The sequence below is a fragment of the Temnothorax nylanderi genome, unplaced genomic scaffold (genome assembly GCF_030848795.1).
Source record: "Temnothorax nylanderi isolate EJ_2023f unplaced genomic scaffold, tnyl_v1.0 TNYL_tig0915_pilon, whole genome shotgun sequence".
Taxonomy (NCBI): domain Eukaryota; kingdom Metazoa; phylum Arthropoda; class Insecta; order Hymenoptera; family Formicidae; genus Temnothorax; species Temnothorax nylanderi.
Genome location: NW_027249977.1, coordinates 1174 through 28506, shown reverse-complemented (window position 1 = coordinate 28506; position 27333 = coordinate 1174). Strand labels below are relative to the sequence as shown.

The following is a 27333-nucleotide window of genomic DNA, read 5'->3' as shown; positions in this document are numbered from 1 at the left end:
GGATGACGACGCGCGGAAGAGGTTTTGCAGTGCCCTGTCAGCCCCGATGAAGTTGGTGCCGCAGTCGGAGTAGATATCCGTGCAGAGGCCTCAGCGTGCCGTGAAGCGACGGAGGGCGGCCAAAAATGCCTCCGTCGTGTAGTCGGAGACGACTTCAAGGTGCACCGCTTTGGAGACGAGGCACACGAAGACGGCGATAAATGCCTTGTGCGCTCGGTGGCCTCGTCCCCTGGTAGTGCGGATGTGGATCGGGCCGGCATAGTCCACGCCGGTCCGCAGGAATGGGCGCGTCGGAGTGACCCGAGCCCGTGGAAGACTGCCCATCGGTGGTTGCGGCGTGGCGGCTCGCCATCGGGTGCAAGTGACGCACCGATGCAGCAGCCGTTTCACCACGGCTCTGCCTCGAGGAATCCAGTGGCGGAGACGGAGTGTACCGAGCGTTAGTTGCACTCCGCCGTGGAGTGCTCGTCGATGGCAGGACTCCACGAGCAGACGAGTGAGCCACGAAGACGGGGGAACAATCGTAGGGTGTCGCTCGTCGTGCGGAATAAGTGCGTGCTTAAGTCGCCCTCCGACTCGAAGCACGCCGTTGTCGTCGCGGAAGGGACTCAGTCTGGCGAGTGGGCTGCGGTGCGACACAGAGCGGCCGGCCGTGACGGCCTTGATCTCCTCCGGGTAGTGAAGTGATTGCACTACCCGAAGCCACCAGAACAGTGCTGTGTCGAGTTCCTCAGGAGAGAGTGTCCTCGCCCGATCGTCCGGACAGCTGTCGTCGTTGCGGGAGGTGGTGCGTCGCCATCGCAGACACCACGCCGTGACGCGTAAAAGACGGTGCAGCGAGGAGAATCGACAGAGAGTGTCGGGTTCCGCTTCGGTCCTCTCGACGGCGGATTGCACGACAACTTTCCTATCAGGCAGCTCGGCGTCCGGAATCTCGTCGCTCTCGTCTGGCCAATGGGTTCGGTCCTCCCGCAGCCACGGTGGGCCCGTCCACCACAACGGATGGCCGATCAGCTCGCTGGGCGCGATCCCCCGGGAGGCGCAATCGGCCGGGTTGTCTCGGCCGGGGACGTGCCGCCACTGGGCCTCGGGAAGAGTCCGCTGGATCAGCGATACCCGGTTGGCCACGAACGTCTTCCACCGGGATGCGTGGCCCTTGATCCAGTGAAGTGTCACTCGGGCGTCGGACCAGAGGAAGATCGGTGCTGCGGGCAAACGTAAAGTGTCGCGAGCGTGTCGCGTTAGTTTAGTGAGCAGTGCGGCCGCGGACAGTTCCAGGCGAGCGAGGGACACCTGCTGAATCGGAGCCACCTTGCTCTTGGCCATGAGCAAGTGCAGTGTGGTGGAGCCGTTTCGCGTGACGCGAAGGTAGACGGCCGCGGCGTAACTTTGCTCGGATGCGTCGGCGAAGCCGTGGATCTCGACCTGCGAATCCGTGGCTCCGCTGTCGAGCCAGCGGTTCACGCGAAGGCGGTCGAGTTGTGGCAGCTCCCCCAGGAAGTGCGCCCACAGCTGAGCGTCAGCCGGCGGCAAGGGGGAGTCCCATTCCAGCTGCTTCAGCCAAGCAGACTGGATTAAGATCTTGGCTTTGATCACGACGGGGGTGAGCCATCCCAGCGGATCGAACAACCGCGCGGTTTCCGAGAGGACGCGCCTCTTCGTGAATTCGGTGATCGCGCGCGGCCGAATCGTGAAGGAGAACTCGTCCTCTGTCGGGTGCCATCGGAGGCCGAGAGTGGAGTGACCGTCGTTTTCCCACACGGGTAGTGCGCGTTGAAGACGGTGTTCCGGCGGGATGCCGACGAGCACGTCCTCGGAGTTCGCGGCCCACTTGCGTAACGGAAACCCGCCCGCCGTGCAGAGTTCGCGCAGTTCGGTTTGCACGGCGATCGCGTCGTCGAGAGTGTCCTCTCCGGTTACGACATCGTCCACGTATCGGTCGTCCTCGAGAGCGATCGCGCCGCGCGGATACCGTGCCCTCTCGTCCTCGGCAAGTTGCAGGAGTGTTCGGATCGCGACCCACGGCGAACACTTGAGGCCGTACGTGACCGTCGTCAGGCGGAGAACGCGCGCGAGCAAGTCGACGGCACTTCTCCACAGGATCCGTTGGTGGTCGCGATCTTCCGGGTGGACCAAGATCTGACGGTACATCTTCTCGATGTCGGTGATCATCACGTAGCGGTGCCGACGCCAACGCAAGAGCACGTCAGCGAGTGCCGGCAAGAGGTTAGCGCCTGCGAAGAGGTGGTCGTTCAGCGATTCGCCGGAGCTGGTGCGTTGTGAGCCGTTGAACACCACTCGAAGTTTGGTGGTGGTGCTGGCCTCCTTCAACATTCCGTGGTGCGGCAGGTAGCACGCTCCGCGAGTTCGGTTCTCGTCAGACGGAGCAACGGCTTCCATGTGCCCGAGGTCCTCGTACTCCCGCATGAACGCGTGATAGAGCTCTCCGAACCGGGGATCTCGAGCGCACTTGCGTTCCATGGCGGTGAGCAGGCGCTCCGCGGGCTTGCGGGTTTCGACGAGATTCTTCGGCGGCGAGGCGAACGGCAGTCGGACGACGTACCGGCCAGAGGGGGTGCGCTCGTGGGTGCGCACAAAGTGTTGCTCGCACTCCTCTTCCTCGGGAGTGAGCGTGACGGAAGCGGGAGGTTCGCTCTCCTGCTCCCAGAAGCGGCGTACCAGCTCGGCCAAGTCGTGGTCGGCGGTACCTTGGAATGAGCTGAGGTGACCAACGAGGGAGGTTGCACCGCAGCCCCTTGACAAGATCCATCCCAAGATGGTCTTCTGCGCTATTGGCGTTTGCGGTTCGCCTCGGCGGAGACCATCTTCCAGGATGGTCGAGCACACCTCAGCGCCCAACAGCAACTCGACGGGGTCGTTGGCGGCGAAACGCGGATCGGCCAGCGGGAGTCCGCGTAGATGAGGCCACGTGGTGCGGCACTTGTTCGTGGAGCCTTGGTAGAGCGAGAGACGCGGAAGCACGAACGCGACGGCGGTGAGCGTGGCGCCGGTGGTCGTCGACGTGACGTTTAGCGACACTTTGCCCCGGGTGGACCCAGATTGTGAGCCGCCGATGCCGAAGATGGACACCCGTGTGCGCGATCGCGGCAGGCGCAGCCGCTGAACCAGGGACTCCGACACGATCGACACTTCGGAGCCCTGGTCTATGAGAGCCCGAACCTCATGAGGATTTCCGTGCCGATCGGCAATAGTTACGCGCGCGGTCGCGAGAAGAATCGCCTTACGGTCGTCGGCCTTTCCGACGGCGGAAAGCGTGCTGACTTCTGCGGCGGGTTTCGGCGCGGACAAGTACGCGTCGTGCAACATCGAGTGGTGACGCGCGTTACACGTGAAGCAGTTTCGGGTCGACTGACACTTCACCACCAGATGATTGCCGAGACAGTTGAAGCAGAGTTTATTGGTCTCGACCACAGTCTTCCTCTCACGGGCTGTCTTGGCCTTGAAGTCGGGGCACCCCATGAGCGAGTGCTTCCCTTTGCATAGCGGACACTGAGACGGCTCGGACCGCTTCGCGACGTGACTTTTCGCGGACCGTGACGGTTCGTTCGCGGGTTTGGTAGTGTTCTTCGGATTCGCGGCGTTTAAGGTGAGAATCCGTTTGGAGATGAAGCGCATCAGCGTATCGTGAGACGGCGGTTCGCAGGAGTCTCCCGAGGAGGATTCCCATTCCAGACGTGTTCGCGAGTCGAACAGTTCGACGACGAGGTGATTGAAAAGGTCCATACCGTGTGAGTCGATGGGCCTCCCTATGCTCTCTTGAGCATTAACGGCAGACGTGACGGCGTTATGGACGCGGCTGAGCTCATCGGCGGTAGCGGCTTTCATCTTCGCCACGGCGGTAAACGTGGCGAAGTTGGAGCGTATCAGTTCCCTCTTGTTCTCGTAATGCTGGCAGAGTAGCGCCCACGCGCGATCGTAATTTTCGCCCGTAATGGTTAACGATCTTATTAATTTTTCAGCCGGCCCTTTGAGACACGAGCGGAGGTAATGCAGCCGTTCGACTGGCGGAATGGCCGACTTGTCGCCGATGACCGACCAAAAGAGATCGCGGAAGGATGGCCAGTTCTCGTAGGCGCCCGAAAATTGCGGCAAGTTGATACGGGGCAGCGAGACTCGAGACGCGTGTTCACCCCCCTGCTCTGACGCCGGGACGGACGTGGAAGCCGACGCGGCCTTGAAAGTGTTGGCGCAGGTGGTGAGTAAGCTGTGCTGATGCACGTACGCATTCTCGACGGTGTCAAAGAAATCGGTTTTGAAGTACTCACTCTCGGTGTAGAGATCTCTGTAGCATGCCCGAATGAGATCGTGATTTGACTCAAACTTGGCCCACAGGTCGTCGAGAATGCGGATGCGAGTTCTCACAGCGTCGAGGGTAATGTTCTCTGCACCCTGCTTTCGTAGGTTGGTCATTGCGTGGGCGATGCGCCTGTGGATGTCGTGCTGACCGTTCAGCAAGGCGCTCTGATCCATGCTCATGGTTGCAGTCGTCCGTTGAGGAAGCACTCCCGAATTAGCGGTTGCCGGTCGGATCCGGCTCGAAGGACCAGAATGTTCGAGAGCACGCGGTAGCGCGATGTAGCGCGAGGCAACGAGACGACCACAAAAAACAGCAAGCACAGAAATTCAAAAAAGCGAAATATATTTACAGTGTCAATATGTACAGTGTTTTACAGCGAGTCCTTTTCAGGCGACAAGCCGTGAGCGGTAGCGCGCACAGAGATTAGCACGGCAAAAGCGGCGAGATGTTGCAAGCGCGAAAGCGAAAGCAAGTGCGGAAAAGCGGTGTAGCGGTGTGCGGTAGTATATGGATACTAGGCGATATCGGCGAGCGAAATCGATTCCGCGGCGCAGCGGCGATCCCTTTATCACCTCCGAGGCGGAACTCCCTCCAGGCTCGTTACAAATAATTTCGGGAAGGTGATTGGCCATCGGTGGCCCCCGTCATCGCGCTTACGTCACGGTTTCGGTTGAAGATCCGACGTGCTCGTTACATGTTTTCGATTGCGATGTTTACAGCATGGATCTTTCCCGTGTGTAAGAGCGGTTACTTGACTTTGTTTGTCGTCTGGTTGACCGTGGCAGCGTTATTGTAATGTTCGCGACTGTTCTGGAACGCGAAGAAGGGAAAGATCCATGCTATACTTGATGCGATATCTTTATGCGATTGCTTTAATGATTTCTTCAATGCGACTTCACTTTACATTTTAACGAAAGCGTGTTTGCGCTGACACGCGATTATCATGATCTCAAACAACAACCATTTATTCAAATTTTCTTTCCTATTATCCGGATATCTCATACGCGACGCTAACGCGAGTGCGGGACTTTCATAGACATTGTCCGTTAAACGTTGACGAGCCAAGCAGCGTCAAGATAATCTATTCTGGAAGGAAGGAAGGAAGCCATTCATCAAAGCGATCGAAGGGCAGATACATTCTGTGTCAACGTCTAAAACACAGTGGCGACCATAATTATTCAACTTCAAGTAAGTCCTACCCATCCAAGATCAAATGTTCGGTCACAACGACACCAAAATTTGGGTGTCGACACTCAAATGTCGGTGTTAACACTGAAAATTTAGGCGTTGACACCGAAAATGGAGTGTAAACACCCAAAGTTGGGTGTAAACACCAAAATCTTGGGTGTTTTTTTCGTAAGGGTTAGAGCAACCACGGACATCAAATCCACACACACACACACACACACACGCACACACACACGCACACGCACACGCACACGCACACGCACACGCACACGCACACGCACACGCACACACACACGCACACGCACACGCACACGCACACGCACACGCACACGCACACACACACGCACACGCACACGCACACGCACACGAACACGTACGCACGCACACACACACACACACGGACATTTTTTCAACGCAATTTTTCGACGCTTTAGAACACTCTGAACCTATTAGCATCAAAAACTCAAAAAACAATCTTTTCTTTGATTTTTTTCTACCCTACCTTTATAGCTATACTCTACCTTTATATAGCTTTATATATAATTCTTTTAAATTTGATTGATTAGACCCAACTTTATACGCAATCAAAGGTTCATATACAAAATTTACGAAAACAAAGCTTCCTCTATGAGGAAGCAAAAATTGGCTATTTGAAATTAACGCTAAAAAGCACCAAATTTAAAGTTACATATCCTTGTGAAAAATGATCGCAGAGTGATGTTTAAAAAAACATTTTAAAATGAATCCTCAGTTTTGAATGCTTCAAGGCTCGTTTCTCTGCGAAAATTTCACTACAAACGGCGCTAATTTAAAGTGTTCCTTCAATGTTGAAGAAAAAACTTCAACTTTCATAGCGTGCAGCGTGGAAAACGAAATCCGAATTTTATTGTATCAATTGTATCGATCAATTGTATCGTAAAATTTAACATTTTCTCTTTAAAATACTTTTTTAATCATTGCGCTATCATTTTTTCTTTTACTGAGTTATGACAATTTAAAGTGATTAGTGCATTTTCTGGTCTTTTCTCTAAAAATTTGTGTTCTGCCGCCGATATTCGTGTGTGTGTGTGTGTGTGTGTGTGTGTGTGTGCGTGCGCGTGTGTGTGCGCGTGTGTGCGCGTGTGTGCGCGTGTGTGCGCGTGTGTGCGCGTGTGTGCGCGTGTGTGCGCGTGTGTGCGCGTGTGTGCGCGTGTGTGCGCGTGTGTGCGCGTGTGTGCGCGTGTGTGCGCGTGTGTGCGCGTGTGTGCGCGTGCGTGTGTGCGCGTGTGTGCGCGTGTGTGTGCGTGCGTGTGTGTGCGTGTGTGTGCGTGTGTGTGCGTGTGTGTGCGTGTGTGTGCGTGTGTGTGCGCGCGCGTGTGTGTGTGTGTGTGTGTGTGTGTGTGTGTGTGTGTGTGTGTGTGTGTGTGTCACAGCGGAGATAAGTACCCCGCGGTTCGTCACTCCCGTATGAACATTGCAATTTGTCACTTGCACCATTTTGCCAACGGAGCAGTTTCAAAATGTATGAATATCGGCGGCAGAATACAAATTTTTAGAGAAAAGATCTAAAAATACACTACTCACTTTAAATTGTCATAACTCAGTAAAAAAAATAATAGCGCAATGATTAAAAAAGTATTTTAAAGAGAAAATGTTAAATTTTACGATACAATTGATAAAATTTGGAGAATTTTCGTTTTCCATGGGCACGCTATGAAAGTTGAAGTTTTTTTCTTCAATTTTGCAAGGTCCACTTTAAATTAGCGCCGTATGTAGTAAAATCTGTGCAGAGAAACGAACCTTGAAGCTTTCGATAGCTGAGGATTCAAGCTTTAAAACGCTTTTTTAAACATCACTCTGCATTTTTCACAAAGATATGTAACTTCAGTGTATAATTCTAATGAGCCTGTACAATACGGCTGTCAGTAAAACGAACCAGCGATGTACTGAATACTTTCATCCTAATAGAACGACTAATCGCGTTAAAAATAGTATAACACTTGAAGAATAACTTACATAAAGCATTAAGAAAGCAAAACAAATTACGTTGACAAATGTACTTATCTCATAAAAACTGTAATACTGCCAGGAAATGAACAAAACTTATGCAAAACGTCAGATATAGAACTTTCACGTCAGATATAGAACAATTTTATAGTATTTATAAGAGTGCTTCTAGCCGTAGCTTTGTTAAACATAACAAGTTTCCCCACACATATTCCCCACACTGGCATATTACCCTCAGTTACCCTATCGTAGAAATTTCTTATTTACTATTGTACTTGTTATAGACATCAACATCGGATATTCTTCAAGTACAATCTATGCAAATTGTAAGATCTATTAAATAGGAGGATAATTATTTAATATTATAATGTACGATCGTTGCAAAGTATAGAGTTGCCAAAAGTTAAATATTAGCTACGTTTAAGAGCTCTATATAGCGTGTTTACCACGTATATCATCTCTGTACGTCCGTAAATTATACCATTAATTATACTTTCTCTTTAATCACTTCGCAAAGAATGAATAATGTGGGATCGATTTGTGCCTTCTAAGAATTGTTTGCAGTCTGGTTTTCACTGTTTACACATCCGAGTGTAATTGCATCTTGCACAGAAAATAGAATGTATTGTCTGTAAATGCAAGAAATCGATTTTCGAGACGATGGTATTAATCCGTATAAAAGTTCATCAAGTACTTTACGTACTTCAAATTTGTGGAACATTTACGAGCACATGGCCTCCCGAATCCACGGCTGGAAAACGAGAAATCTTTCTTCGAGATCTCGGTTGGATTCTGGGTATTTTGAATGTATTAGGATCAGTGCCGCCGTTAATTCTGGGTGCTTGCTATTCCGGAGACGATGTTATTCGAATGATGAAGGCACTGTCTGAATTGACGGCACTGATGGAAGTGTTGTTCAATTTAATCTTGTGTAGAATAGGAAGATCTCGATTGCAGGTTTGATTTTGTTTTCTAAATATTAAGAACTCAAAAAATCGCAAATTATGTAAATAAATGTTAAAATAAATCATTATGTTATAGAAACATATTAATAAATAATGTAATATACTAGATTAATAACACTATATATAAAGTAAGCAATAATACTTGAGCATATAAGCTTATATAAAATAAGAAAAAGTAGAACTTCTTATAAATAAAATTCAAAGCTTTGCTAATAAATTTTAGTATTTCTAAAAATGATGTAATATATGGTCCAATTAGATATAAAATAATTACTTTAACTAATCATTATAATGAAGTTATTAATAATTTTTAATATTTGTGTAGAATCTTTTAGCAAAATTAAAGGATTTTCTTGAACATTCTGAATCGTATGAGAGGCACATTATACAAAAATATATAGACCGTTATTCAAATTTCTCTATTTTTGTTGGAACATCTTATATATTAGCAGCAATCGCTTTTTCCTGTGGTCCTTTGTTTTTATCAATACACCTTCCAATGGAAGCATGGTATCCGTTTTCCATTGAGAGTATCTATACTAAAGTTATCCTTTACGTATTGCAAGTATTCGCTATCTTGCAAACAGGATTTTGTATTACGGTAGACTTCATGATTGCCATGTTCTTTTGGTATCCCGCTGCAAGATTAGAAATGCTGGGACAAGAATTGCAACAGATATCACACGAAAATCAAACGAAGACATGTATTAAAAAACATCAAGAAATAATAAGGTATGTAATACTTAATTAGTATATAGTATTATTCCTTAATAATATCAAATTGATTATATCATATATTGAACATTATAATTGTATAAGAAAAATATTTTTTAATTATCTCACAATTAGTATTCAAAATTATCTTAAAATTATGAATTTTATTATTTTTTATAAAATAATCCGTACTATATTGCGAAATGTACTACATACTATATATTAGACATAGTACATAGTATAATGAAATTTAATTGCATAGATTATTCATTAGGATACGTTCTATACGTCTTTAATGTTTTAAAAATATATAAATTTATTTTTATGTTCTCAATATGAAAAATATGCATATATGTATATAGGTATACATATTATGTACTTGTGACTAATGTTTGTAATTGTTAATAGTTTTGTAGATGATGTCCGATGTGCTGTTCAATATTGATTTTCAAATCAAATATTACCATGGCTTCCGCAGTTATTTTTGGAGCTTTTCCATTGATTTATGTATGTAATTATAATCTTGTCCTATTGCTATATCATTTTATGTTTGTTCATGTTATCGATATATTATTTATATGTATTATATAGAAAGTTCAAATAAGAAGAAAAGTCGCAAAATTTGATATAGGTATATGTAATATTTTCTATAAAAAAATGTTCAATGAAGTTAACAACTTGCTTATGACATCGTTACAGAGTAAATAAATAAAATTTCTATTTTCTATTTATATGTATTATATAATAACATGTTATATAATATATAGGGTGTTTCAAAAGTGAAGGTCAATTGCTTGGGAGGCCATTGGGAATCCAAAAATAAGAAAAAAGTAGAGCTCGGAATACCCGGGTATCCGAGTACCCGCCCGTTCGCCTGTTACCCGTTGTATACGGATCTGGACCGGTTCCGCGGGTACCCGGGTAATTCGGGTAGCGGGTACCCGTATCGATTCGGGTACCCGCTACCCGTGTCAATACGGGTACCCGTTATACCCGCGTCAGTACGGGTACCCGTATCGAGGCGGGTATAACAGCGTATGCTACAGATATCTGCGTATTATACGGAGACGCGTATACGCAAAGTAATAAAATATAAATTCTCACACACTTCAAGAATATATTAAATATATGAAAGAATGCTTTTATTAACCCTCCGTTTTTTCGGTACCTTCTTAGTGCATACGTGAGTCTGTCATGTCCAACGCTATTTTCCCTACCTTAAAGTATTTTAAAAAATCTAAAAAAATTTACAAAACATCTGTCTACATTATAGTTGACAATTTTATAATCTTTTGATAAACATTTGTTTATTTAATATTTGATTTTTAATGAACTTTCAATAATACAATATTAGCAAAATTATTACTTACAAAAAAGATATCACGTCTAATGCATACATGGGTCTGAGACGTCCGTGCGAGACTTGACTTGCTCGGTATTCGGCGATATATTGATCTTTCGTAACAGCTCTGGGTCCCTCTTGAGTCCCTTTTCTCACTTACTTTTTTAGAAATGGAGGCAGGCTTGCCAGTTTTACAGTTACGAGCAGATATTATTTTGGCTCGGACGCCGTAGACCCACGTACACGGAGGGTTAAATATGCATTACACATTATGTGGATAAATAGGTATATGTGTGTAATTATATTTGAAATTTTTATAAATTGCTTTACGTGTAATTTTATATATTTTCTTATTTTACATGCATATATATCTTTCTAAAACTAGTAATATAATTATATATGATATAATACTATCATTATTTTATACAGGGTGCCCCGGGTTTTACCCGACAAACTGCGGGAGCATATTCTACAAGTGAAAATAAGAAAAAAATATTATATGAAGTTTGGCTAGAAATGCTTTATTATAAACAAAGTTATAAACAAATATTGAAACGGAACATGAAATAGGTAAAAATGGTTCTCTGACCTCCTCTGACTTATCGCCAAATTTAACGCCTCTTGATTTTTACTTATGGGGAACTTTAATAAAAATAAGAGTCATCAAAATAGGTAATAATTTTTACCTATATATATATTTCATGTTCCGTTTCAATAATTATTTACAACTTTGTCATAAAGCATTTCTAGCCAAACTTCATATAAATTTTTTTTCTTATTTGCACTTGTATAGAATATACTCCCGCAGTTTGTCGGGTAAAATCCGGAGCACCCTGTGTAATATTATAAATTTTATTTTTTATATATATATTTCCTATTCTCGTACAAAAAAACTAAAATATTAACATTTTCCGGGGCTAAACAGTTACGTTTTCGTGATACAATATTGCCCGCTGAGGAAAACGCTCTTTCCGAACTCGCGGATGTTGCAGGTATTGCTAAATATTTCCTCGCCAATTCGGCGAGTGTCGGATATTTATTAACTCTTGCCTTTCACCATTCGAGGGGTGAGTCATTGTAATCAATGGTTATCTCCATTTGATAGTGGTCAAGTTGCTTTCGCCAGTCAGTTTGTGTAGTTAAAGTACTTTTTTTTTAATGAAATATAATGCACTTCCAACCACACGTGTAGTTCTTTCCTCCGGTATATCGGTTGGAGCTAGCGTCTGTAAAAAGTAAAATATTTATTTTATTCAGTCTATTTCTTTAGTGTAACTCTTCTTTTCGTTATCTTACTCATTGCAAACATAACGTACGTATAAAAAAATCAATAATTAATTATACATATATATATATTACCTGTAATTCTTTCTTGATAAAGTCTTTTATCTTTATTCTCTCCGTTTCGAATTGTTCGACTGTTAAGTCTTTGTAGCGAGGATCGAGAAAGCTTGCAATTTGACGCACGCTGACTTTCTCGTTTGATTGTAATGCCATATCAAAGCGCCTAATCAGTGATTGACGTAATATTTGTTTGAATGTCGAAATATAGTCGTCATCCAAAACGTCCTCTATCAGATGATTATCTATGATTCCTCGTATTACCGGGCGTACCAAAGATATTGTGACTTCGGATGAAAAGCAAAATACGGTGGTTGAACATTGGAGAGGTTTCAGAAGCGTCACCAATTTTTCTATAGTCAACCATTCAATTGCAGTGATTTCTAAGTTTTGAGCCTGCCTCGATTTTGTTATAGATGTATCATTTAATACCGCCAAAATAGGAGTTCTATTTTTTTGTAAACGTTCACACATATAATAAGTGGAATCCCATCTTGTAGGACAGCTTTGAATTAATGTCTCTTGCGGCAGATTGAGTTTTATTTGAGTTTTGTGTAGCTCTTGCATTGCTAATGTAGAATGTTTGAAATGTCCAACAATTTTCCGTGCTTTCTGTATAACATATGCTATATTTTCTAATTGTAATGCATCATTCACAGCTAGTTGTAGGGTATGAGCCGCACAGTTAACATGTTCATTTATATTTTGAAGATTTTCTGCAGCGTTTATCATATTGGATGCATTGTCGTGTACTATGGCAAAAATTTGTTTTTCTAAATTCCAATCGAAGAATATCATTTCTAGTCCTAAAGCTATATTCTCAGCTGTATGTCGGTCCTCTAATCCTATTGTACATAAAGTGTGACTACTTAATTCCCATTTTTCTTTATTTATATAATGTGCCGTACAGGATAAGAAAGAATCTTGTGAGAGAGATGTCCAAATATCCGTGGTGCATGATATATTGGCGCCTTGATGTTGCATCTTGTGCTGCAGGAATGTTTTTATTTCATCATAATTTAATTGCAATCGCGATAGAATTGTTCTTGCTGCAGGTACCATATATCCAGGTTCTATAGTAGCCATAAAATTTCGGAATCCTTCGCTTTCAACAAATGAGAGTGGCAATTGATTTGTAATAATTAGACAAGTTAGCGATTTAGATATATCTTCTTGACGATCTGCGCTGCATACTGCATTATCTCTCTTATATTTTTTCTTACGCCGTGGCTGTCTTATGTTATCTATATTACACACACACGTATATACATTTATATACAATACAAATAACACATTGCATTCATGCATTATTTTTTAAATATTATTTTAAATACAATAATATTTTAAAAAGCTTACTTTATCTTACCTGTATTTAAATAATTTGAAGATAACGAAGGATCATCTATATTTATAGACGAGGAAGAATCTATATTTGAAGAGTCAGAGGATTTTTCCAGATCATTTCTGTTTATGAAACGTTATATAAATTAGCTTCTAATTATTTATACAAGATTAAAGACAATATGAAATATAGAACATGTAAATATATATAAAATTTAATGATACTCTATGATTAATAATACAATCGAATAACGAAATAAATTATCAGCCACATTTTATCAAACAATTTCTTTTCTATACACATATATTATATATATATATGTGTGTGTGTGTGTGTGGGTGTGTGTGTGTGTGTGTGTGTGTGTGTGTGTGTGTGTGTGTGTGTAAAATCACATGTAAGAATTTAATATGTATCGAAGCGTGATTATATTAGGCCGTTAAATAAATAATCACGCTTCGATATATATTAAATTCTTACATGCAATTTTCAAATAAATATTAACAGTTACCTAGTCTCGCTATGATCCTGCAGTTGTTCGCTACGATTTATCGGATCATTCTTATTCCTTATCATACAATGTATAGCCTTTAAATGTTTATTTAACGAACTCGTCGATCCTGAATATTCGAAGGAAGCATCGCAAAGGTTGCAGAAGGCAGATTTTTTGTCCTCCGACTTTTGTAGAATAAGGAATAAGAATGATCCGATAAATCGTAGCGAACAACTGCAGGATCATAGCGAGACTAGGTAACTGTTAATATTTATTTGAAAATTGCATGTAAGAATTTAATATATATCGAAGCGTGATTATTTATTTAACGGCCTAATATAATCACGCTTCGATACATATTAAATTCTTACATGTGATTTTACACACACACACACACACACACACACACACACACACACACACACACACACACACACACACACACACACACATATATATATATAATATATGTGTATAGAAAAGAAATTGTTTGATAAAATGTGGCTGATAATTTATTTCGTTATTCGATTGTATTATTAATCATAGAGTATCATTAAATTTTATATATATTTACATGTTCTATATTTCATATTGTCTTTAATCTTGTATAAATAATTAGAAGCTAATTTATATAACGTTTCATAAACAGAAATGATCTGGAAAAATCCTCTGACTCTTCAAATATAGATTCTTCCTCGTCTATAAATATAGATGATCCTTCGTTATCTTCAAATTATTTAAATACAGGTAAGATAAAGTAAGCTTTTTAAAATATTATTGTATTTAAAATAATATTTAAAAAATAATGCATGAATGCAATGTGTTATTTGTATTGTATATAAATGTATATACGTGTGTGTGTAATATAGATAACATAAGACAGCCACGGCGTAAGAAAAAATATAAGAGAGATAATGCAGTATGCAGCGCAGATCGTCAAGAAGATATATCTAAATCGCTAACTTGTCTAATTATTACAAATCAATTGCCACTCTCATTTGTTGAAAGCGAAGGATTCCGAAATTTTATGGCTACTATAGAACCTGGATATATGGTACCTGCAGCAAGAACAATTCTATCGCGATTGCAATTAAATTATGATGAAATAAAAACATTCCTGCAGCACAAGATGCAACATCAAGGCGCCAATATATCATGCACCACGGATATTTGGACATCTCTCTCACAAGATTCTTTCTTATCCTGTACGGCACATTATATAAATAAAGAAAAATGGGAATTAAGTAGTCACACTTTATGTACAATAGGATTAGAGGACCGACATACAGCTGAGAATATAGCTTTAGGACTAGAAATGATATTCTTCGATTGGAATTTAGAAAAACAAATTTTTGCCATAGTACACGACAATGCATCCAATATGATAAACGCTGCAGAAAATCTTCAAAATATAAATGAACATGTTAACTGTGCGGCTCATACCCTACAACTAGCTGTGAATGATGCATTACAATTAGAAAATATAGCATATGTTATACAGAAAGCACGGAAAATTGTTGGACATTTCAAACATTCTACATTAGCAATGCAAGAGCTACACAAAACTCAAATAAAACTCAATCTGCCGCAAGAGACATTAATTCAAAGCTGTCCTACAAGATGGGATTCCACTTATTATATGTGTGAACGTTTACAAAAAAATAGAACTCCTATTTTGGCGGTATTAAATGATACATCTATAACAAAATCGAGGCAGGCTCAAAACTTAGAAATCACTGCAATTGAATGGTTGACTATAGAAAAATTGGTGACGCTTCTGAAACCTCTCCAATGTTCAACCACCGTATTTTGCTTTTCATCCGAAGTCACAATATCTTTGGTACGCCCGGTAATACGAGGAATCATAGATAATCATCTGATAGAGGACGTTTTGGATGACGACTATATTTCGACATTCAAACAAATATTACGTCAATCACTGATTAGGCGCTTTGATATGGCATTACAATCAAACGAGAAAGTCAGCGTGCGTCAAATTGCAAGCTTTCTCGATCCTCGCTACAAAGACTTAACAGTCGAACAATTCGAAACGGAGAGAATAAAGATAAAAGACTTTATCAAGAAAGAATTACAGGTAATATATATATATGTATAATTAATTATTGATTTTTTTATACGTACGTTATGTTTGCAATGAGTAAGATAACGAAAAGAAGAGTTACACTAAAGAAATAGACTGAATAAAATAAATATTTTACTTTTTACAGACGCTAGCTCCAACCGATATACCGGAGGAAAGAACTACACGTGTGGTTGGAAGTGCATTATATTTCATTAAAAAAAAAAGTACTTTAACTACACAAACTGACTGGCGAAAGCAACTTGACCACTATCAAATGGAGATAACCATTGATTACAATGACTCACCCCTCGAATGGTGAAAGGCAAGAGTTAATAAATATCCGACACTCGCCGAATTGGCGAGGAAATATTTAGCAATACCTGCAACATCCGCGAGTTCGGAAAGAGCGTTTTCCTCAGCGGGCAATATTGTATCACGAAAACGTAACTGTTTAGCCCCGGAAAATGTTAATATTTTAGTTTTTTTGTACGAGAATAGGAAATATATATATAAAAAATAAAATTTATAATATTACACAGGGTGCTCCGGATTTTACCCGACAAACTGCGGGAGTATATTCTATACAAGTGCAAATAAGAAAAAAAATTTATATGAAGTTTGGCTAGAAATGCTTTATGACAAAGTTGTAAATAATTATTGAAACGGAACATGAAATATATATATAGGTAAAAATTATTACCTATTTTGATGACTCTTATTTTTATTAAAGTTCCCCATAAGTAAAAATCAAGAGGCGTTAAATTTGGCGATAAGTCAGAGGAGGTCAGAGAACCATTTTTACCTATTTCATGTTCCGTTTCAATATTTGTTTATAACTTTGTTTATAATAAAGCATTTCTAGCCAAACTTCATATAATATTTTTTTCTTATTTTCACTTGTAGAATATGCTCCCGCAGTTTGTCGGGTAAAACCCGGGGCACCCTGTATAAAATAATGATAGTATTATATCATATATAATTATATTACTAGTTTTAGAAAGATATATATGCATGTAAAATAAGAAAATATATAAAATTACACGTAAAGCAATTTATAAAAATTTCAAATATAATTACACACATATACCTATTTATCCACATAATGTGTAATGCATATTTAACCCTCCGTGTACGTGGGTCTACGGCGTCCGAGCCAAAATAATATCTGCTCGTAACTGTAAAACTGGCAAGTCTGCCTCCATTTCTAAAAAAGTAAGTGAGAAAAGGGACTCAAGAGGGACCCAGAGCTGTTACGAAAGATCAATATATCGCCGAATACCGAGCAAGTCAAGTCTCGCACGGACGTCTCAGACCCATGTATGCATTAGACGTGATATCTTTTTGTAAGTAATAATTTTGCTAATATTGTATTATTGAAAGTTCATTAAAAATCAAATATTAAATAAACAAATGTTTATCAAAAGATTATAAAATTGTCAACTATAATGTAGACAGATGTTTTGTAAATTTTTTTAGATTTTTTAAAATACTTTAAGGTAGGGAAAATAGCGTTGGACATGACAGACTCACGTATGCACTAAGAAGGTACCGAAAAAACGGAGGGTTAATAAAAGCATTCTTTCATATATTTAATATATTCTTGAAGTGTGTGAGAATTTATATTTTATTACTTTGCGTATACGCGTCTCCGTGTAATACGCAGATATCTGTAGCATACGCTGTTATACCCGCCTCGATACGGGTACCCGTACTGACGTGGTTATAACGGGTACCCGTATTGACACGGGTAGCGGGTACCCGAATCGATACGGGTACCCGCGGAACCGGTACAGATTCGTATACAACGGGTAACGGGCGAACGGGCGGGTACCGAATACCCGGTATCCGTTCCTTTTTCCGAGCTCTAGAAAAAAGATGGCATAACCCCTGTCACGATGTCTGCTCGCGGAAGTGCAACGCGGATCAAAAGGGAAAGAACAGGGAGAGAAGGATGACAGGTCTCTCGAGCTGATCCCTCGCACAAGTTGAAAGCAAGACAAATAGTTGAGTGCTAGTCGCGTTATACTCGCGTCCACTAACTTCCTAAATCCGCGAGAATCTAGACGTGAAACCGCGATAGCCAAGACAGTCCTTCGTGCAAAGGGCCGATCAACTCGATCTAACGATGGAGGGGCAGGGTGATGTCGAGCAGCGCTAAAATTCTGCAGGATGACAGCCAAATAACTCAGACTAGATTTCTTAGTAACAATCAGTAACAAGATTTATTGAAAGCAGAATTGAACAGAGATAGAAGTAAACGTAGGTTAAACATAAAATAGAGGTAAAAGTGAAATAGAATTAAACATGAAATGTACGATATTGCGCTACGCTCGGCGTACAAGGAGTCGACCTCAGAAACCGCGATTACGTGAAAGGGGTTCTATCGCCAGCAATGGCTTACAGCACAACGACGCCTGATGCGCAATAACGAACAGAAAATAATGCGCGATAGCACTTATCACTACGCGATTACATAAATCTGCGACAACACTTAACATAAAATAGGCGTGACAATATTTAACGCAATTCTACTCACAAATATTTAACGCGAACAAGGGATACGACACTTACGCGAAACGTAAAACTCTACGCAGTACGCGAGCAGATACACCCAAGATGCCACTCTTAACGCGACATGCGAACAAGGAACGACGTAAAACGCGAACAAAGAGATACGACGCGACCGAGAAGTACGCGCAAGGACGCCGAACTTCATGCGATACGCGAGCAGATACACCTAAGGTGCACTCTCAACGTGAACACAGAAAATACACGTCACAACGCGAAATTTCTCGACGGTGCGTGACCACTCCCTACAGAACGCAGCACGCGAACACTAAACGAAACGCGAACGTTCCAGAGACGCAGCACCTCGCGGGAGTGTGCGCGATCCTTCGCACTCTAGCCGTCTCCGAAGGCTTTCTCGCGTCCCCGCGATTACGATCTCCAGGAGGCCTTACCGTAACCCTATGATCCCACCAGCCTATGATATCGCCAAAGGGCCCCTCGCACTTGATGCCGACCACTTACGCGAAAACCCAAAATTACTACCAATTCCCGGCGAATATTACTAACACCAAAAACGCGTGCCGGCAACAGAGCGGGAACGCGACTCGTAAGGCTCGTTCGTGGTTTTACACAATCGAAGGGAGTAACCTCTCCTCGATTCACCGACCCTGGCTTCTTACCGCTGCTCTCCAAAGCTTCTCAGAAAGCTCGGGCTGGGCTTCTCACTAAAATAGTTTGAGCCGGGACATTTCACTCATGCGTCTACATACACCGGAGGACGAACCAGAAGAGATTGAGTGAACGTCGCTCGATACATTGATGGCGCGTCCCACTCAGGGGGCGCGCGATCCTCCTGCGCGACCAATTAAAGGCGAATTCGCGAGTTCGCCGTGGTCTCTATCGCACAGTGTCGTATACAGCTGATCCTGAGGGGTGGTTCGCGACCCCACGCCTTCGCAACGGCATTTCGGAATCTTTGCCGAGCGCTCCGAATAACCGGGCCTCGCTTCCGCCGAAGGGAGGGCTCTTCCTTCCCTTTTCCCCTTAGACTTCTGGGATGATAATCTCGCCACCCTAGGTCCAGTCGGTGCCGTGGCGGTCGGTCAATGTATCTCATTTTCCTCTGGGCGCGGAGGACCCTGCGACAGCCTTCTCCGTCACCTGCTGATCACACGCTAAGCGTGCTGATCACGCACTCCTTCCGCTTGACCTCCTGCGAGCTCCTCGAACGGGCCTCTCTCTTGATGTCCCCAAACGGTCAGTCCCTCGCCCTGAATTTTCTCTCCTTTAAATTCCTCAGATTCCAACGGTGATGTTCTCGTAGATGTGCCTCGGCGAGAAATCAAAGTTAGGTATACAAAACAAAAGGGGTCAGAAACGCAAACAAAATGATTAATTAGGTTTCCTGGAGATTTCGCAGTTACTCTCCCCTTGTGACGGCAGCGGGGACGCTGCCACATGCAATGAAACTGCAACGTCACACAACATAGGTCCGGAAATGTTTTGATTTTGAGATAATGCCATTTTTGTTAAAATTTTAAATTGCTTTGCTTGTTCGTGCGCGCGCGCGTGTGTTTTGCTGTTTGCGTCTGCAATCTGGCATCCCTGCTGCGCAGCACATATACGCGATCGCGTTTATATACGTCATCTTCTCTACTACGGTAGCGTGTTGCTAGCGTCTACATTCTGGCATCTCTGACTAGTAGATGGCGTAATGAAAATTTGAATTTCGCAATTAAATCCTAAACCTATAAAAATACACACGACAATTTTGTCGTCAGAATTAATTCCTTCAAATGGATTTATTTTGTTATTGTTATACCCAAGTAATTGATATTTATTCGGACTTTAAATTAAAAATACGGTTTGGGCTGTTCTTCCGAAAACGTCCTTGCTCCGATTTAGGTGAAACTTTGTGAATAGGTTCTTTTTAAATAAAAAAGACATATACCAAAAGAATTTTTAGCGACTCAAAAGTTAAGTAACTTTTTTAACATTTTTAACTTACTGCCTCCACGCATACACTTTCCACGCGAGACGAATTGTCACATGGGTTTATAACTTTGCTATATATATTATATACTATATATATATTTTTTATATGTTGTATATATCATATAGAATCGATTTTATTAGTCGGTAGGGGAGACCGGGGCAAAATCGTCACTATTTTTTCGGTGCCGATTTTTAACAACAAAACAAATAATTTTAGTAAAATGTAGTGTACCGTTGTAAAGAGTGAACCCTTGGCTACAAAATTTATAAGGGCATTTTTGGGCTACGTCGCTTTGTTCAACCGCTATAGAATAAAAACGACAAAGATGCAAAATTGAAATGTCAAAACTGCCAGGGCGGAGTCGTCACTCCATTCTCGGACTGGATTTTAAATGAAAATACATAATTCCGATCATGAAAAATAATAGGATACATTTTATTAATTATTTTAATAGAAAAATGGAAACATTTATTAATTAAAACATGATGGCGGAAAATAATTACAAGAAAAGCGCACGCACTTGTGTGCCCTATGCTCATACGAAATGCACTGTTTCTCGTCAGCTCTGTTCTTTGTCATCTCTGAGCACATGCAGCACATATTATCCAAGTCCTCTTCGGAATCCGACCACTGCTGCTTCCTTGATTTTGATTTTCGCTCTTTGATTTTTTAAGCTTCCATGATATCGTACGGCCACGTCATCCAAGTGTGCTATTTCATCATTATTCTTCTTCAGCTAGTCGTTCAACGTAGTTCTCGGGACTTTAAATTGTTTTGTGGCTATTTTTGTTTTAATTTTATCTTTTTGCTTATTTTCATCTTTTTTTACCGCAAGAACTGCCTTCCTGAGTTGCTCCTTGTCGACGGAAGTCGTTTCGTGATGGTACGTGCGTATCATTTTCTTGCAATTAAGAAATACAATGACGCATTTGCAACAAAAAATAGAGTGAAACCACCGGGATAAAGTCATCACAGTGACGAGTCCGCCCCGGTGGCTTGGTGACGACTTTGCCCCGGACACAGATTTTAATTTTGATTGCTCATAAAATATTAGAAACAACGAAAATAAAAAAAAACTTTACTGGATTCGTTTTCAGCATATATTACTCTTCAGAATCACTTATCTCGAAATTCGGGGAGAAAATAATATTTAAAATATTAAAAATTTTCGACGCGCAAAAAATTTCACTTTTGACCTCCAAGAAACACGTTTGCCTTAATAAAAATCACAACATGGCACATAATCTCACTAAACTCCGTTGGTCACATGAGCATCATAAGTAGTGTTTACTATATTAATAGCGAGTTCACAACATACAGGTTTCGAGATAACTGTAGTGACGACTCCGCACCGGTCTCCCCTAAGTGGTTTAAAATTTTTTTAATTTCCGGAAGTTGGGACCGCGCGTACTTTATTCCTCACATCAAAAACAACTTATGTGTAAAACTGTAAGGCGATCGGGAGCAGAGGTCATTCGGAACTATATCCGAAAAAAATGTGAAAAAATATTTAAAAAGTTGCTTAACTTTTGAGTCGCTAAAAATCCTTTTGGTATATGTCTTTTTTATCTAAAAGGACCCTATTTATAAAGTTTGACCTAAATCGGAGCATGGACGTTTTTGGAAGTTTCGCCCGGAATACGTCAAAACTCTTTCTTCCGTGTTAGCATTAATCTGAGGCTACCTTCTCCTCGAAGCTGTGTTAATGAGTCGTTTAACCTTTGCTGAATTAGCCGACATGCATTTAATGTATGGTCTCGCTCAAGGTAATGCTACAGAAGCAGGAAGATTGTATGCCAAAAAATTTCTGGGTGATATGTGCCAAACCGATGAGCTTCTCAAAATGTCGATAAGATGTTGTAAAAAAATAAGAAAAGACCTCACCCATTTCAATGTTGACATATACTGTCAAGAATATGGCTCTGATTAATTTGCAAAAGTTTTAACCGTCTCTCGTTGTTTATTACAAAGTTATTAACATATGTAACTGAGAAACGTAACAGTTTGTGTCAATATTAAAGGAATAATTTGCTGATATATTTGTCTAGACAGTACACATGTAGGTGGGGGAGGGGCTAACGCCCCTCCTTCTACGGCAAGGGTGGGTGAGGATGGACCTCGTTTCGCGTAGAAAATTGAAAACTTGTACTGTACAATGATAGACCTCGTTTTACCCTATAAGCAGGGGTGGGGTGGATGATGGACCTCGCTTTGCGTTGACGGTTCTCCGGACAGCATTGCGGGTTTAACTTTCCACGCGAAGCGAAGTCCATCCCACTCCACTTCTGCTTATAAGGCAAAACGAAATCTATTATTATACGATTTGGGTTTTTGACTTTTCACGTGAACCGAGATCCATTCCTCAACCATCCCTGTGGCAACCAACCCCATGTTTCAGAGGAAGGGCCGGTAGCACCTCTCCGTCTACATGTGTACTGTTTATACACATATCAGCAAATTACTTCCCTTAGCTCTGACACAAACTATTATATTTCTTAAACTTTTTTGTTCATAACTTTTTAATAAACAACGAGCGATGGCTAAAACTTTTTGCAAGTTAGTCAGAGCCATGTCCTTGACAATATATGTCAAGGTCATTGAAATCGGTGAGGTTACCATTAATCTTGACATTTACTAAATAACCAATGAATTTGAAAAAGGGCAAAATCCGGAAATGTTTCAGAGTTTGGAACTTTTTAAAAGAAAGCTTAGAGCCTACATTCTTGCAGAAGGAGGTCATTTTGAACATCTCATATAACATTATCACACACGCACATGTGAATGCGCGCGCGCGCGCACGCACACACACACACACAACACACACACACACACACACACACGCAACACACGCCACACGCACACGCAGCACGCACACGCGCACGCGCACGCGCACGCAGCACGCAGCACGCGCACGCAGCTCGCAGCACGCACACACGCACACGCACACGCACACGCACACGCACACGCACACGCACACGCACACCACACACACACACACACACCACACACACACACACAGCAAAGAGGGTTTGAAGTCATTAAATACTGCGGGAGTTAAGTTAGATTAAGACAAACTGTAAAGTCCTTAATGTGTAGGCTGACACACTGCACAACATAAAGCAATTTGAAATTTTAACATAAAATGTCGTTATCACAAAATGAAAGCATTTCCGGATCTATGTTTATACCAACTTTTTTTCTTGTTTTTAGGTGGATCCCCAATCATTTCCCGATTGACCACCACTTTTAAAACACCCTGTATTGCATATTGTTGTATATAGGATGTCCGATTTAATCTGTCCACGCTCATATTTGGAATTATCAAAGTTAGACGAAAAATCAAAATCCTTTAATGAGAATTGTTTGATGATTTTCAGCGCAGTAGAACCATACCCTTTCGTACTGAAGTTCGAGGGGAGGAAGGGGAGTCAAATTTTTCAAATAAAAACCTTTTATAAAATAACACCAATCGATAGGGCTTAAAAAGATGAATCCAACAACCTATAGGTATTTTTATATTTTTATCGTGAAAAAATTATGACTAAATAAATTTTTGAAAATAGCCTATAAAGGTTATTGATCATCAAAAATTCACTGCGGGCATAATTTTCACGATAAACATATAAAATATAGGTCGTTGGATTTATCTTTTCAAGCCCTATCGATTGGTGTTATTTTTGTAAGAGGTTTCCGTTTGAAAAATTTGACCCCCCTTTCCCCCTCGAAATCCAGTAAGGAAGAATACAGTTCTATCGTCCTGAAAATCATCTCGAAATAATCCCATTAAAGGATCTTTTCTGATTCTTTGTCTAGTTTTGATATATTCCGAGATATCGGCGTGGACAGATTGGTCGAATAGATAATAGAGATTTTAGATACTCTTCGTAGGCTATTTTCAAAAATTTACTGCGGTCGTAATTTTTCATGATAAGCAGTGTAAAAATTATTCTAAATAACGAATAAATTTTTATTCGTTATTCATGAATAACAAATAATTTGATTATTCGTTTATTTGAATAAGACAAATCACGAATAATTTATTTGTAATTCATAATTTTTATTCGAGAATGTTAATTCTCCCCCCCTCCCCCGCCTACGTGTGTACTGTTTATACACACACAATTGAAGTATTATTTAAAAATTTATATTAACTTTCCACGCGTGAAAAGTTCACGCATGTACTTTGCAAGGCACACTATGTATCTAGTTTAAAAGATGTGGAGCCCCCGCAGGGAGACGGAACCTACTGCCTCCACGCATACACTTTTTACGCGAACCGAGGTTCACCCCCACCACCCCCCTGCTTGCGGAAGAGCGGCAGCCCCTCCCCCGCCTACGTGTGTACTGTTTATACACACACAATTGAAGTATTATTTAAAAATTCATATCTCAAAGCGAGCGTTAGTCGATTATCTGTGTGAATATTTGTGGCGATATATAATAAAAAGGATTGGAGGAGACCCATTTTATTGCGCTACAATGCATAGTTTTCGAGATATCGATTTTTAAATGTAATAATAGCAATGTCGTTGTACAGCTGTTTGATGGAACTTAGCGTTACCCGGAATGTGCCGCGTGGAGGCACATCCACCGTGCATTCCAACACATAGGACAAGACAAATACAGGACAGAACTAAGATTAAGGACAGACATATAAGACGTGGAAATTTAATTTTTTGCCATTTTTTAGTTTAAATTTTTTGGGGTTTTTGGTTTTGTTTACCAATATTTACACTATTTACAAATTTACATTGTACATGTAGATTTTTTTCTGCTAATGGTTTTCGATTTCGTTCCAATCGTCATTTTCGTCGTTATCGGTGTGGTGTTGTTATCAATTTCTTCTTCAATTTTCATTATTTCTCGATAAACTTTTTCTGGAGGCATATACATTTCTAAATCAGATGAAACAGTAGGAATGTCTATTGTCTTTAAACTGCAAACCATGTTACAGTTAAAACCCGAAATCCGTCAAAACCCGAATTTACTGGTAAATTCTAATTTTAATTAAGCCCTTTCGGTAATTCGCGTTCTAACTGAGAGAATTAGTTAAAACTAGAATTGACCGAATGCTTTAGTACATTCACGTTTTAACTGAAATAATTCAGTTAAAACTAGAATTAACTGACCGCTTTAGTAAATTCGCGTTTTAACTAAAATAATTTAATTAAAACTAGAATTGACTGATTGCTCTTACAACTTACAAGGGAACGGGCGGAAGTGTCCCTCACCGATTTGGATGGGGGTTTGGATATGTTGTAGAGCATCAAAAAATATTTGACACGTATTTTTTTTAGCGGCTTATCTCGACGTTTAGGGGTGAAACAACCCCTCGAAAACAACGGATTTTATAGTTTTTAGCGAATATCTTCGAAAATATAAGGCGTAACAAAAAAAAATGTATACGAAATGTTTATGGCTTTTTGTGCTCTTACAATGGCGTAATCAGATTTTACAAATTTGTCAAATTTTTTAATTTAACCCCACCCCCACTCATTATTTTTGCCAATATAACAATTTTCCAACGCAAAAATTTAGAGCGTCGAATGCCAAATACATCCATGTATATTTTTATTATGATACCATTATTCGATTTTTGGCAAGACGAGATGATATGTGGTATAGGCGTCGCGCTTGTAGGTAGTGTGTTGCGTTATTTCTGTTCAATTGCGCTGTACGCTTAAAAATTTTTTTTGTGCATATTTTCTAATACTACAATATATACATTACACGACATAAATGTGATGAAAGTCCAAGCAGAGGCAAAGATATCACGTCATCCGAAGTTCAAATGGCGTGTGCGCAAAACAGTGTTAAATACGCGTCGAAGTAATCAACAACCAAAGTTCACGCATTTGAATATCATTTGCTCGTGTCATAATTCCGGAAAGCAAGCATTTCAGATCGTAAGTTTGAAGTGTAAAGAACTGTGTGTTGTACGCTGTCGTTTTGTGAACATGTAAGTGCATTTTTAATGTTAACTTTTATTAGTTTCTTAGTTTGTTACTTTTTCCTTGATATTGAATATTTAATATAATTTTTTATTCAGTTCTTACTCAATTCTTTGCCAGTTTTGCAAGTGATTATAATCTTTGGGAGAGGTGCACTTTGACACGGTAATTTGGACACGTTCATTTGGACACGATCAATTGAAACACCGTTTTTTTGGACACGGTACATTTGGACACCGTTCATTTGGACACGGTCATTTGGACACGATCAATTGGATACCGTTTATTTGGACACGGTGCATTTGGATAACGTTTATTTGGACATCGTTCATTTGAACACGATCATTTGGACGCGATCAATTAGAATCGTTTTATTGGGGCACGGTTCATTTGGACACGGTGCATTTGGACACCGTTCATTTGGACACGATCATTCGGAACGATTAATTGGACACGGTTCAATTGGACGGGTTTGTTGGACACGTGTTTGGACACGGTTTATTTAGACACCGGTATTTGGACACGGTGTTTGGACAGGATCATCTGGACATCGTAAAAAATACGGCCTGTGCAGTTGGACACCGTAAAAAATCGCGGCCGTGCAGTTGGACACCAAAAGCGCGATCTGTGCAGATGGACACGAAAATGCGCGACACTTGTGCAGTTGGACACCGAAATGCGCGACCTGTGCAGATGGACACGAAAAATTATAGACAAGTTAATCATAAATCATGTAATATTGGCATCCTTAATAGTCATAAATATCAAAGTACATGCGTAGGCGGGGGGGGACTTCGCTCCCCCTGCACCCCCTCATGGTCGGTATGAGTGGACCTAGGAGTGTGGGCGGAAGGGCTTTGCCCTCCTCACACACCCCCCATGCACGTGGCGGTGTGGGTGACGTTGAAGCGTAGGCAGGGGGGCTTCGCCCCTCCCCCCCGCACCCCCTAGGACACACCTTCGGCGTGCCGGGTAGGAAATGTACCTCGCTTTAAGCGTGAGCGGGGGGGCTTCGCCCACCACTGCACTCCCCCATGCACGCGCATTTTGGTGTCCAACTGCACAGGCCGCGCATTCTGGGGTCCAACTGCAAGGTCGCGTATTTCGGT

The 27333-nt window shown here is 41.5% G+C and overlaps 1 protein-coding gene and 1 pseudogene across 1 annotated transcript; one reads left to right on the top strand and one right to left on the bottom strand.

Annotated features, from left to right (window-relative positions):
• Nucleotides 1–90: 90 nt before the first annotated feature.
• Nucleotides 91–4497, bottom strand: LOC139785895 (uncharacterized). Its single transcript, XM_071725059.1, has one exon. It carries the CDS (start codon nucleotides 4495–4497, stop codon nucleotides 91–93), a length of 4407 nt encoding a protein of 1468 aa, XP_071581160.1.
• Nucleotides 4498–8152: 3655 nt separating this feature from the next.
• LOC139785894 (uncharacterized) lies at nucleotides 8153–9678 on the top strand (annotated as a pseudogene).
• The last annotated feature ends 17655 nt before the right edge of the window (nucleotides 9679–27333 follow it).